Source organism: Vigna radiata, chromosome 8 (assembly GCF_000741045.1).
Source record: "Vigna radiata var. radiata cultivar VC1973A chromosome 8, Vradiata_ver6, whole genome shotgun sequence".
In the NCBI taxonomy this organism is placed as follows: Eukaryota; Viridiplantae; Streptophyta; class Magnoliopsida; order Fabales; family Fabaceae; genus Vigna; species Vigna radiata.
Genome location: NC_028358.1, coordinates 26,771,674 through 26,786,653, shown reverse-complemented (window position 1 = coordinate 26,786,653; position 14,980 = coordinate 26,771,674). Strand labels below are relative to the sequence as shown.

The 14,980-nt window shown below is 33.4% G+C and overlaps 1 protein-coding gene across 1 annotated transcript; it reads left to right on the top strand.

Annotated features, from left to right (window-relative positions):
- The first annotated feature begins 9,935 nt into the window (after window positions 1–9,935).
- LOC106770436 (probable galacturonosyltransferase-like 4) lies at window positions 9,936–11,835 on the top strand. The gene is made up of 2 exons (XM_014656247.2): window positions 9,936–10,695; window positions 10,896–11,835. Exons 1-2 carry the CDS (start codon window positions 10,209–10,211, stop codon window positions 11,459–11,461), a joined length of 1,053 nt encoding a protein of 350 aa, XP_014511733.2. The 5' UTR covers window positions 9,936–10,208; the 3' UTR covers window positions 11,462–11,835.
- Window positions 11,836–14,980: the final 3,145 nt, after the last annotated feature.

Genomic DNA, 14,980 nt, shown 5'->3' with positions numbered 1-14,980 from the left:
ATTTCTAAATTTGGAGACTAAATTAGACCACAGTTTTGAAGAGGAATTAATTTCAATTTTCACTTAAAAATCAAAAACATATTTAACCCTTAAATAAATGTTAACCATTTTTTTAATAATTTTTTATAATAGACTGTGTCACTATTTTATTAGCTCCTATACTTAAAATTGACCATTCAGGAATTACTACATAGACGCTATAAAAAGTTTGTTAAAAAAATATTAAAAAACATCTTCCATTGAACAGTGTACAGAAAATATGTTGCGTGCCACGTCAAACAACGGTTGTTCGTCAATCTTCTCACACTGACAAAGAAAGAAAGACCCCGCCTCCTATATGCTTGTGGAGAAAGGGTGACGAGCACAGTTACCACAACACACCAACGGTGAGGACACAATGATCAACTCCAACATTCAGCACATCTCTCTCAAGCACACAAAAAAGACAGTTTTCTTCAATTCTCGTTCTCTTAGTTTCTCTCCATGTTTTGTTTTTCTCTCTTTTCTATTGTTATAAAAAAAGTATAAAATGCCTAGTAACAAGTGTCCATTGGTTGTAAGGTATAATGATGATGTGAGTGTTTCGGTAACATTTGTTCGAGGACGGTCGTCCTTCTTTGTTATGTTTCGATCGTTCAACTCTTCATGTAATTCTTTTCAGTGGAGGGTTGACCTGCAGAATAAAGAGGTCTATATTTTATTAGTATAGAAGAAGATGATTATACCTGGACATCAGTTGTATAGTTGTATATTGATAAGGCTTGTGACAGCTAACTCTATTGATTAACCATTAGTGCAATATATTTTAGGTAGTCAAACCCAATAATTAATCATTACTACCGTATATTTGTAAATTAATATCTGATAATTGCTCATGAATGACCATTAACTCTGACCGATATATTTCATATAGTACAGTGAGTATCAAGGTCCTTTGCTAAAGGTAAAAGGCGAGGGGTTGGTTCTCTTATTAAAAATCTAGATAAGTTGTTTCAAATCATGGGTTGAAACTAGTTGATCAAAATTAAAGAGTATCTAATCTCAAGACAAGTTGATTCTAATCAAAGATGACCATGAGATGATATGAACAGAAGGTTAGAATAAGTTGTTTTGGATTTAAAATTGAATTACATCGGTTTGGACTATAGGTTAAGTTAAGTCGATTTGGATCCAAGGTCGAATAAAGTAAACTTGGACTGAAGGACGAGTTGAGTAAACTTGAACGGAAGATTGAGTCGAATCAGTCTAAGCATAATGTTGAATCGTTTGACTCGTGATTAAAAATTAAGAATAATCAAACATAACCAAAAGTCGATATGAATTAGTTGGTGTTGAATTTGGAATTAGTCGACAAGGATGAATGTGAAAACCTATTTAATTTTAGATTTTTTAATCATGTCATTTATAATATATTTTAAAAATTTTAGATTATATAATTTATAATGCACTTTTTGAATTGTATAATATATAATGTATTTAGTTTTAGCAATTATTTGGATTAAATTATATAATTTCAAAATATATAATTTACTGTTGGGGAGGTACGACACACACATAGAACTCCACACATGGTAAGACATTGTCCGCTTTGGGCCAAGCCCTCACGGGTTTGCTTTTGGTACCACTCCAAAAGGCCTCTTACCATTGGAGATATCTATGTGTATATAAACCCTTGACCAGTCCTTCTTTGACTCAATGTGAGACTTTGTTTTCATTCCAACATTTACAATGTATTTTTGATTATATAATCCGATAATATATTTTGTACTGGGTAATTCAATCTTTTTTTTTTTAAATTGTGTAATTTAAAATAGATTTTTGAATCTAAATTATATATTTCGAATTTAAACATGTATTTTAAATTGTACAATTTATACCATATCTTTTAATAAATTATAAATTTTTAATTTCCAAAGTATGCGATCAAAATGTTTTCCATACGAGAATAATTTGAATTTTTTTAGAGTTAGAAATAAAGAAGTAAGGATGATAATAGATTGGATCAGTAGTTCCTATTTGTTACTTGTAACAAAAAAAATTTAATCCGTTATTCGTTCCACTATTCATTGAATGTTTTTTAGAAAATATCTATAAATTTTTAAAATGGCAAGTATTTATAAATACTTAAAAAAATTATAATTTTTTAAAAAGAAATATAAATAAAATAAAAAATATATAAATACAACTAAAATTTTAATTTTAATTAAATAATATAATATAATATAATATAAATAACATTTTAATCAAATTTAATCTAATAAAACATATTTTAAATTTAAATTTTAATTCTTTGTAGATAATGGATAGGATAACATCCACACATAACTCTTTATAAGCAGAGATTAAATTATCTATTATCCATCATGTGCGAATACTCATTTGAAGTATTTACTTATATTTTTGTGATTCCAAGTACGAAGTTATCCAAAGAAATATCTCAATTATGATGATTTTGCACAAATTCATGAACCACTTTTCCGAAAAATAACGTTGTAATTATTTCTTATTGAAAAGCCCGATCCAAAATATGTTTCACTCACCACCAACTCAAGATCGGTATGTTGCTAAATGAATAATCCACTAGTGCAACAAAATGTTCTGGCACCAGTTAATTTTGACACTGTACTTCGGTTCTCAAACTCAAGCACGACAAGATAAGGTAAAAAATATCAACTTTAACATTTGGTTATCTCAAGAATCGAAGCTCAAAACAATAAAAATTATAAAAATAAATAAATAAATGAATAAACTTCAATTCTGAAAAAAAATAATTGAAGCCTATTGTAATATTAAAAAAAATATATTTTCATTGAGTAACTCCCATACTATATTGACCAACCGGAAAAATTAAATCAAAATTTAATATCATCATATGAACTAGAAACAAATAATATAAGTAAAAATTGAGAACTAGCACTAAAATATATAGATTTTCACGTACAATACATATAAAAAAAAAGAAAAATAAATCAAACATATCATTATATCATTTTTAAGATTCATAAGATGAGAATATAAGCTTGGAAACATACTTAAATGATTTATTGTGAAAAAACACCAAAAGCATGAGAGCTCTTAACAAACAAAGACAAGAAACATGAACAACAAATCTGAACATCTTTAAACACCAACACGATTTTGTTAAATTCGACTTGAAGTAGTATCATCATGACACAACTTTAAGATTGTGTTCGTATGAGATGATTTTCTTATTCACAAAGAATGACGAGGACAAATTTGTAAGAGTTGTGATGTTCGCTTCAGTAGATATGAGAGGAGGGATGAGTGAGGAATTGCGAAATGTATTCCTTTTTTCTAACATGTGGAAGTGCTTAATAAATTATGTCAAAATGTCATATTTGTCCATTGTTATTTTTGAAATGACCAAGCCAAATCTAACTTTACTTAAAATCAATTCCAAAATCATGTCATGGATTCAATCATATTTTGTACTATGGAAAAAATGTAGAATCAATTCCAAATGTTAAAGTAATTGATTCCAACTTAGTCCACCCAGAACCACCCTTGTCCACCACCCACCAGCCTCACCTTCCCCTCATGCTCCACTGCCATGAAAACCCCTCCCACCCTTTCAGCACCACGTTCCACGTCACCCTCACCTCCTCCTTTCCCTCCATCAAAAGCACGCCTCCATCACACCACCTAACACCAAACCAAAACACCCACACTACTACGTACCATGCACAATGTCTCACTCTTACGTTGGAAGCCATAACACCATCACGGATGGAGATGAAGACGACAAAAACAAGGTCCTTGAACGAAAAGACTCAGGGACCTCTGACTGTGGCGTGCGGCACCCGCGTGGCCCATGATGAAAAGACGATGGTAGGTGACGGTGGAGGAAAGGGTGGTCAGAGAGGAAAAGTCGTTAAAATGACGGTGTGTCGTTTTGAGGTTAGCATCGAGTTTAAATTGTTGGGAATATTAGCTGTAGTAATTCAAATACGTGTGTTGTTACGATAGGACCTTCTGTTTTCAGTTTTCTGTTATTAGTTTACACTCCCTGCATGTATATAAGCCATGCAGATGTATCTCTTTTGTAACTTTTCTCATTCTCTGCAATACATCTTTTGTTTCCAATTTTGTGAGTTCTGTAAGATTGCTTCTCGTGTGTTCCATTAGTGGTATCCAGAGCCAAGGTTCTAATACCTAGGGCGTGTGTGTTCTTCTTTGTCTTTTCGAAACCTGCTATGGTGGTTGATGTCTCTGGTGCTTATCAAGAAGGTTGTTCTTGGTTTGTTACAATGGCTGCTGATATTTTTTTGTCACAACTTCCAATTCTCACAGAAAAGAATTGGAATTGATGGAGCACCCAGATGCGGGTGGTGTTCCGTGTGCAAGGTGTCAATGGCGTTGTCGAGAAGACGGAGGCAGACGTTATTGGCAAAGAAGGACAAGAAAAAGAATTCAAGCAGAAAGATGATAAAACGCTGATGCTTATTCATCAATGTGTAGATGACGCACACTTTGAAAAGATTCAGAATGCTTCCACAGCCAAGGAACCATGAGGTATTTTGGTACGATGCTATTCAGGTGGAGAAAAGGTTAAGAAAGTGCGACTCCAAGCACTCAGAAGACAGTACGAGCATCTAGAATTGGAGGAAGGTGAACGAATATGTGACTTCTTCAGCCAAATTATAATGATCACAAACCAAATGAAAGTCTGTGGTGAAGAGGTTACGAATACTATGATCATCGAAAAGATCATGAGATTGCTACCTGAGATGTTTGATCATATTGTTGTTGCTATTGAGGAGTCAAAAGATGTTGGCAAGCTCAAGATAGAGGAACTTCAAAGTTCCTTAGAGGCTTACGAAATGAGGAAGCGTGAAAGAAAGTTTAAACGTGATGATCAAGCTTTGAAAATTAAGCATGTGAAAGGAGAAGAGAAGAAGAAGTTCAAGAAATGGGAAGGAAAACCAAGAAAAAGGGAAGTGGAAGAAAGAAGGAAACAACGTAGATAATGAAGAACCGGACGAAAAGTCTGATACGAGCACATATGATTCCAGGGATAAGAAACATTATAAGAAAGGTTTGAAAAAGAAGAAAGATAAAAGGAATATAGAATGTTTTAATTGTCATAAATATGGCCATTTTGCGTCTGAATGTTTTCCAGAGAAATCAAAAGAAAAGAAAAGCAAGGAGAAGGAAGCACATGTTGCTGAAGAAGACTCAGGCACAGAAACAATGTTAACACTAATGGTGATGACAACTACAAAATGTGCGAAACCATTAAAAACAAATTGGTATCTTGATTCAGGGTGTTCAAATCACATGACGTGCAACAAGGAATGACTTGTCAACTTTAGTTAGACAAAGAAGAGTAAGGTGAAATTCGTTGATGATAGTACATTAAAGGTTGAAGGCACAGGAGATGTTGTCATCAACAGAAGGAATGAGTCGCAGGTATTGATTTCAAAGTGTTCTATGTGCCTGACATGAAGTGCAACCTTTTCAGCATTGGTCAATTGGTTGAAAAAGGTTTTACCGTGATTATGGGCAACCAGAATTGGGTTGAAATATATGACAACAAAAGTAGACTGGTCTTGATTAGCAAGATCTCTGATAATAGAACATTTCAAGTTTGTTTTGATGGATCTGAGAATGTTCAATGCCTATCGGTTGTGAAGAATGAGGAAAGCTTGGAAATGGCATCTTCGGTTTGGACATTTAAACTTCAGAGACTTAAGGAAAGGGATATGGTAACATGTATGCCATCTATCTCCTTACCAGTTGATGCTTGTAAATCTTGTTTGGTAGGCAAGCAACCCATGAAAGCTTTTCAGTCAGAAACAGAGATGAGGTCGAAAGGATGCTTAGATATCGTGCATGCAGACATTTGTGCTCCACTCGATATACCATCGCTCGGTGGAAACAAGTACTTCATTGCTTTTGTAGATGAGTTCAATGTGTTGGGTTTATGTGATCAAATTGAAGGGAGAAGCACTTGAAGTTTTCAAGAAATATATTGCAAATGTGGAAAGAGAAATCTGAAAAACTCTGAAGGTTCTTAGAACTTATGGTGGAGGAGAATTTACCTCTCATGCCTTTGAAGAATTCTGCCAGAAGAAAGGGATAAATCATGAAGTCACTGCTCGTATACCCCACAACACAATGCTCTGGTAGAACGAAGAAATCGTACCATTATGAATACAACAAGGTGTCTGCTTAAGGAAAAGAATGTGCCACTAAATTTTTGGGCCGAAGCTGTGACGACAGCTGTGTATCTTCTTAACAGATGTCCAACAAAGCGAATCAAAGGAAAGGTACCTCTTGAGGTTTGAACAGGTAATACTCCATCTATAAGGCACTTAAAAATATTTGGTTCTCTTGCATTTGTTTATGTTGCAGATCAAAGACGCGCTAAGCTTGAAGACAAAAGTGAGCCAATGATATTCATGGGTTATCATCCTACTGGAGCTTATAAGCTCTGCGACCCGAGGAAGCAAAGAATGGTCATCAGCAGGGACATGCTTGTTTTAGAAAAGGAGTCATGGAACTGGGACAACACGCATGAGAATCAAAAGAAGATTCTGATACAAGGAACTTTTGATAAGCATGAAGAAGTAAGAATAGAAGAAGAACCTGAACTTGAGAATGCTTCTGATAAGAACAACAGTGTAAGAGTTGAGGATCAGCGACCAAAAAGACAGACCGTGAGATCGTCAAGGTTTTCTGACTATGAAGTGTATTCAGACTCAGCATGAAGTAAAAACATGAAGGAACTTTTGATGAGCATGAAGAAGTAAGAACAGAAGAGGAACCTGAACCTGAGAATGCTTCTGATAAGAACAACAATGTAAGAGTTGAGGATCAGCGACCAAAATGACAGACCGTGAGATCGTCAAGGTTTTCTGACTATGAAGTGTATTCAGATTCAGCGATTGATGAAGAAGGGAGTCTAATTCACATCGCGTTAATGGCAGAGGCAGAACCTGTGAGTGTAGAAGATGCACTAAGACAACCTGTGTGGAAAAATACTATGTTGGAGGAGCTAAATTCTATCGAGAAGAATAGCACGTGGCGTCTGGTTGATCTCCTACCTGGAAAATGCAGCACCGGTGTCAAGTGGATATTTAAGAAAAAGTTAAACCCAGATGGTTCGGTGTCAAAATACAAGGCACACCTCGTTGCCAGAGGTTTCTTGTAGAAGAAAGGTATTGATTTCGACGAAGTCTTTGCTCCGGTAGCAAGACTCGAAACCATATGCGTGGTGGTAGCAATTGCTTGTTCTCGAAAATGGCGGATCTACCAACTCGACGTAAAGTCAGCTTTCCTTCATGGTGTGTTAGAAGAGGAAGTGTATGTTCAACAACCTCTCGGGTTTAAAGTAAAAAACGAAGAGAGGAAGATTTACAAATTACAGAAAGCACTGTATGGCCTGCGCCAAGCACCCAGAGCTTGGAACAGAAAAATTGATTCTTCACTGATGAATCATGGTTCTGAAAAATGCAAGGTTGAGCATGGTGTCTACGTGAAGGAAACATCAAAAGGTAATATGTTGATTGTTTGTTTATATGCAGATGACTTACTTGTAACAAGATCGAGACTGGTGGATATAAATGAATTCAAGAAGAACATGAAAGATGACTTCGAAATGACATACCTGGGAGAACTGTATTACTTCCTTGGGATGGAGTTCACACGGATTGAAAAAGGCCTTGTTATGCATCAACAGAGATATGCAAATGAAATACTTGAGAGGTTTCAGATGCACCAGTGCAACGCAGCTCAAAGTCCTTTGGAGGTGAACATGAAACTCAGAAATGATGATGCTGAAGAAGAGGCAGATGCAACGAAGTACAAACAGGCTGTTGGCTCATTAAGATTTTTATGTAATAGCAGACCTGATTTGATCTTCAGTGTAGGTTTGATAAGTAGATTCATGTGTCAACCAAGGAAGAGTCACATGGATTCCACTAAGTGTATCCTCAGATATATCAAGGGCACCACTGGTTATGGAATATTGTTTCCTTTTGGAGAGCAGGAAAGCTGCTTGAGGATCACAGGCTTTTGCGATTTAGATTATGGAGGTGACATTGTCGAGAGAAGAAGCACGTCTAGGTTCATCTACTTCATCAATGGGGCACCTATCTCATGGTCATCCAAGAAGCGAACAGTTGTTGCTCTGTCCAGTTGTGAAGCAGAGTACGTCGCAGGATGCTATGTTGCATGTCAAGGCATCTGGCTCGAAGAGTTGCTGTCGGAACTGAGGATCGTTCTTGAGAATCCTGTGGAGCTGAAGATGGATAATACCTCTGCCATAAACCTCGCCAAAAACCCAGTCAGCCACGGGAGGAGCAAACATATTGAAGTAAAATTTCACTTCTTAAGAGATGTTGTTAACAAGGAAAGAATCAAGCTGTCATACTACAAGTCTATGGAGCAATTGGCAGATCTGTGTACTAAGTCATTAGCCATTGATAAATTTGTAAACATGCGATTTAAGATTGGGATGGAATCTCTCGAGAATTTGAATTAAGGGAGAGTATTAGCTATAGTAATTCAAATACGTGTGCTGTTACGATAGGACCTTTTGTTTTCAATTTTCTGTTATTAGTTTACACTCCTTGCATGTATATAAGCCCTGTAGATGTATCTCTTTTGTAACTTTTCTCATTCTCTGCAATACATCTTTTGTTTCCCACTTTGTGAGTTCTGTAAGATTGCTTCTCGTGTGTTCCATTAGGAAAGCTGTTGAAATGATATGGTAGAGGAGACACGTAGAGAAAAGTTGTTGTTTACATGGCTATGGAATGCCAAGTAAGATTAAATGATTAAAGGAGAACCTTGGCTTTGTTATGCCACATGCCTAGGTTTTTGTTACCAACACTCTCAACACATTTCTTACTTTCTTAGCTGTGAAATTACATTGAAAAGGCACTTTATAAGAGAAATAATAAGTTTTACTTTATATTTTAAATGTGTTCAAATGTTATTCTTAGTTAATATTTCATTTATTAGAATTGATTGAATAATTAATTAGAGATATGAAACATATAAAACCTTTTTAGGTAATTTTATTTTCAGTTAATTAAATATCTCATTAATAGCAATAATTAATTACCACATAATTATTTCACTTTACTTAAATATAGAATTATTTTATTTTAAAAATTAATTTTTGATTTTTTTCTTCATTATAATATTTTTTACAAATAATTATATTATTAATAAATATCACTTTATATTATTTTTACCACTAAAAACATTTTGATAATTTTTATTTTCTATCTATTAAAACATTTTTTTCATAAACATTATCTTCAAATCTACTCTCATTGATCTCTAAATTTTTTTAAAAAAACACACTCAATTTATTCTCAAATTCTCTCATATCCATTTACTGAGTGTCTCTCCAATTCATCCCTCCAAATGAACACACCCTTAAATCAACGTAACAAAATCATTCCAAATTCGACTTATCGAATTTTAAATTTTTTAAAAAGTTGTATCGTTATTTCGAAAACAAATTACTCCATATTAAAAAAAAGAATTTGTAAATTGGTCTGCAACAAGAATGTTTTTTTGGTAAATGCTAATATCCCCTGTTTTGAACTGCTGAGTCTTCAATTAGAAGAAATAAAAAGTAATTTACTTACAAATTTTAAATTTTCTCTCACATATTTAAGAGTGACATACATCTATAGTTAATGATTATTAAAATATTTTAAGTATAATTTAATGAGGAACATTAATTTTATAAATAATGTCATATATAATGATTTCTTACCATAAACTAATAAAAACAATTGATCCATTAATAAAAATTTGAAAAAGATCATAAAATGAATTAACTTATATATATATATATATTTACAGATTGTTGTTTAGTTAAGAAAGAAATATCGAAATGAAAGTGAAGAAAGACATATATTGAAAATAAGAGTGAAGCATGTAATTAAGATGTTAAAGAAAAAGCATTTTACAGCATCATAGAAAAGTCTTAAATAAATCGAAAAAAGAAAGGTAAAGGAGAGAATATTTTGGGTGGAAAAGATATAGGGACAGCAGCAAAATGGCTAAAGAAGGGGTTTATTACCTCAATCCTCCGAGGATTGTTCTCTTCCCTACAATCAATTCCTTCAAAGAAAAAAACTTTCATAAATAACATGCCTCCAACACTTTCACCTCCTTTGCCACCTTGATTTCCACACCATAACATTAAAAGACAGGAGGAGGTTATGGCCTTACCTCTTCCCTCCCCATTACGCCTCCTGTCTTATCTCCTCCTCCTCCTCATCGCCACCGCCTCTTTCGCCGCCACCACCTCTTTCGCCGCCACCATTCAACACGAAGTCGTACGAAAACCGGTCCCCGACTTCCCCCTCTTCCGAGAAGCCCCTGCATTCCGCAACGGAAACACATGCAACAATGAGAGCATCCACATTTCCATGACGTTGGACTCAAACTACCTCAGAGGAACCATGGCCGCGGTCCTCTCCATTCTCCAGCACTCCACCTGTCCAGAAAACTTGGAGTTCCATTTCCTCTGGGCAAGGTTCGAGCCCCAGGTGTTCACCATCATCAAGTCCACCTTTCCTTACCTCAGGTTCAAAACTTATCGCTTCGATTCCAATAGGGTACGTGGAAAAATCTCCAAATCCATTCGCCAAGCCCTGGACCAGCCTCTCAACTACGCACGAATCTACCTCTCCGACATTCTCCCAGGTACGGTTACTTTAGCTTCTTCTTCGCATAATAACTAACCACAACTATGTTTTTCGTAAATACGAAACTTTTACAGATGAAAACTCATCAGATTATAGTCTAACACAATTCATGTGTTTTTCTTATTTTGATCATGTAAAAGTGATTTATGAGAAGTTTATCTGATCATATAAAAAGTTGATGAGCCTTATTACTTGCAGGTTACGTGAAACGCGTGATATACCTGGACTCTGATATCGTGGTTGTGGATGACATTGCAAAGCTGTGGGAGGTTGACTTGGAGGGGAAGGTACTGGCGGCGCCGGAGTATTGCCAAGCGAATTTCATGGTGTATTTCACGGATTTGTTCTGGAACGACAAGGAGTTAAGTAGGACGTTCGAGGGAAGGAAGCCCTGCTATTTCAACACGGGGGTGATGGTGATGGACGTGGAGAAATGGAGGGAGGGGAAGTACAGGGAAAAGGTGGAGGCATGGATGGTGGTGCAGAAGCAGAAGAGGATCTACCACTTGGGTTCTTTGCCTCCTTTTCTTCTGGTTCTTGCTGGGGAGTTGAAGAGTGTGGACCACAGGTGGAACCAGCATGGGTTGGGAGGTGATAATCTTGAAGGCAGGTGCAGGAGTCTTCATCCTGGGCCTATCAGTTTGCTGCATTGGAGTGGCAAGGGGAAGCCATGGTTGAGGTTGGACTCCAGAAGGCCTTGCTCTGTTGATCATCTCTGGAAACCCTATGATCTCTATCATCCCAATACTGATGTTCTTGAATGAAAATCATGATGAACTTGTTGGGGGGAAGGTAGGAGAGAAATTACTGGTTTGAATGTTTTTCGTCACATATTACATATTGAAAGCCTGGGAAAATGAAGAATGCCAGTGAGGGAGGTTAATGAGAAGGAATGATGAAAGGAAGAAAATCACTAAGCAGTTTGATTAAACATATGGGTGAAGAGAGATTGATAAATACAATGTGTTTTTGCAGTTTGGTGTGGAAGAAAAGGGAAAGACATTTGCTTTGAGTGCAAGGTACATAATCCAGAAAATCAAGAACTAGAGTATTGATTGATATACATAGTTTTTGGACTCGATATTATGACTAAGATATTTATCAATTTTAATTTAATATCTTGATAGAATTTCTACATTTTTCCCCCCAGCTCAACTGCTGCTAGCGAGAAAACATTTGCCATTTTCATTCACATTTTTTACTAGATGTGCATGTAGTTTTTTGTTTGAGTTATCTCATAAAATGTGCTTGCGCTATATAATAAATAAAAGAAAAATGATTTTTTTGAGACACTTAAATTATTTACATTTATTTAACATTATTATTTTTTACTCTTTTCTTTTTTGAAAAACTATAAAATTTTACATTTTTTTTTACTATTTTATTTTTATATTATGTGTCAAATATGTGATAATATTATTACTCATATAATAATTGACTTATTTGATGGAAGCGTGAATCCATGTTCTTGATACCAACAAGTTTTGAATTTGGAGTAAAATACTTGTTGACTAAATTTAAAAAATAATTATATTTTGATACTTATTTTTTCTTTTATTTTCACTTTACAACTCCTTTTAATAATAAAATATTATATTTAATAAATGAAAACAAAATTTTTAAGTAAAATAATATAATATTTATAATTTGAAATGGGAGTTTAAGAAAACGGTATATCAAAATGTTGCAGTCCAACTTTTTCATATTGATGTCATAATATAGGTAAATTATTTATTGTGATACCTTTCACCCGTTAAAAGTTATATACATCCACTTTATAACTTCAAATTTTAATATTTTTATTTTTTATATGTTTTAATTTTAAATATCAACAAATGATATTATATTTTATAATAATGGGGGTGTACTTGTTTTTGCATGAGAATCAAACTTTGCTTAATGATAAAGTGATACATTTTTACATTTACTTAATATATAATACAAGGATAAAATAATTATAAAAAAAAAGAAATTTTGTATTTTAAAAAAAGTAAATAGAAAAACAATACTAAATAAGTATAAAATATTTGTATGTGTCAAAGGATTTTTTTTATAAAAATTAAAAAATAATAATTTGACATACACAATTTTCTTTTGTATTCTTCTGTTCATGTTGTTAATGTTATAAAGAGTTATATTTGGTTCAAACCAACGGGGTTATTATGTAATCAATAAGTTTATATTATTTTCTCGTTCATTTAATTCTTTTAAATGCCCTTTTACCTTGTATTTATTTACTATTTTTATGCAACAATATATAAATCATAACTTTATTTCAAACTAAATCGTATATTATCAACAATTATTATTTATCAATAAATCATGTTTATTAAAAAACTATTGACAGGTAAAAATTCATTAGTAAAGAGATAGCCAATAAAGTTTATTGACATTACAAGAAAAAAAAAACTCATTTTCTATCATATATATCCATATGTAAGTAAAAAAATTGGTAGGTAACAATGTTATTTACAAACAAAAATCCATAATCCATAAGTAAATTAATCATAGGTAACATTACTGATAAATTTATCTTTAAATAAATAATCAATGAAAAAACATATAAATAATTGCATACGAATCTATATGTAGATAATTATATACAAAAAAATCTGAGTATGTAATATTACTTACGAATAAATCCGTATGTAATTATTAATAAATAAAACTCTATATAATTATCTATCGATAAATTTGTATGTAATTATTGACGGATAAATTCGCATGTAACGTGATTGTTAGCTTTGATGAAACAATTTGTTTTTGAAAAAATTAGGCAAACATAGACATAGATTGAAGGACACACTACAACAAATAATTTACATCCAAAAAATTCTCATTAAATTAAATAATGTCAATATACAACAACCTTTGTAAATAAAAGCTTTAAAATTAAAAAATACAAATGTCTAATATTAATAAATAAAGTTTGGAGTTCTTTAATACTAATAATCAGGATAAGAAAGGAGGCGAATTAAAAGGTTATTCATCTTGTTGCACTTAGTCATTGTCTTGCAACTCTCAATTTGAATCAAATTGGTCTTCTCTACTACAATGGTATTAATGAGTTTCCTTATTGCAAAGAACTTTCCATTAACAAAGGGACAGGGAGGAACTTGAGCAATCCCATTAGCTTGAGGAACGAAAGGGTTTGAGGTTCATTAGAAAATAAAGTATAGGGCCTTAGAGGAGTCACTTAATGAGAAGGCAACGTTGAAAGTTGAGAAGGATGTTTTAAAGATTGATACTAAGTCACTAATTCAATTTGAATAGATCTTTTTTTTCCTGAAGGTTTTTGTGATCGGTTGATGAGATAAAAATAATGAATGCATCCTAACTAACCTAATTAGATGTTTGTTGAGACACGACATCCTTTAAAAGCTTCCTATTTAACGTGATGAAAGTAAGTTTCAAATCTAAAATGAGTCGTTATCCATTATATATTTTTAAACCTAATTTTCATTGTTTTAGAAAATATGCATTTTTAAAAGATTAAAATATTCAAATTATTAGTTACGTTTAATATGTATAAATTAAAATTTTAACTATTTAATAATTTATTTTAACATTTTATTTATTTTTTCAAATTTTTTACAAATTCATGATTGTTATTTAAACATCTAAACTCACTTATCAAAGCACATTAATAATTTTTCATAACATGAAATATATTATAATAAAAAATAATAAAAATCATAAGGACGAAACTAAACTCATGACTAAAAAATATGAGATCTGAATAATGTATAAAATTTGTCAATAAGTTAAAATTACTGACGACTTACTTATGGTCAAAAGTCCATTGGTAAACTGCTGTCAATAACTTTTAACGGCAAATATTTTTGATCCGTTGGTCAAGTAGTATGTAATTACCAATATAAAAATCTGTCGGTAAATATTACGATCTGATTCATTTTCTTCTTCACTTTCTTTCTTCTTCTTTCTTTATTTTTGTCCATCCAGACAAACAAATGCATCAAAAACATAGATAATGCTTATGCAAACAGTTCAGGGTGNGTCTCTGATCGTAAGAGTAGTGACAAAAGTCGGCTTTGGCCGAACTTAAAGCAGACAATGGCGGCATTGTGCGGTGGTTGTAGTGTATGGTTGCATAGTTTTGTGAAAGAGGAAGAATAGAGGCANTGCCCCTTCCCTATGCGTGCTAGAGAAGAAAAAAATGGAGTGGANGACTTCAAACAGGATGTTGTTGGTGGAGAAGGAGAGAACGACCTAACTGAATGGAGAAGGAGGCGACCTGGCTTGTAGCTGCGGTTGTGAGATGG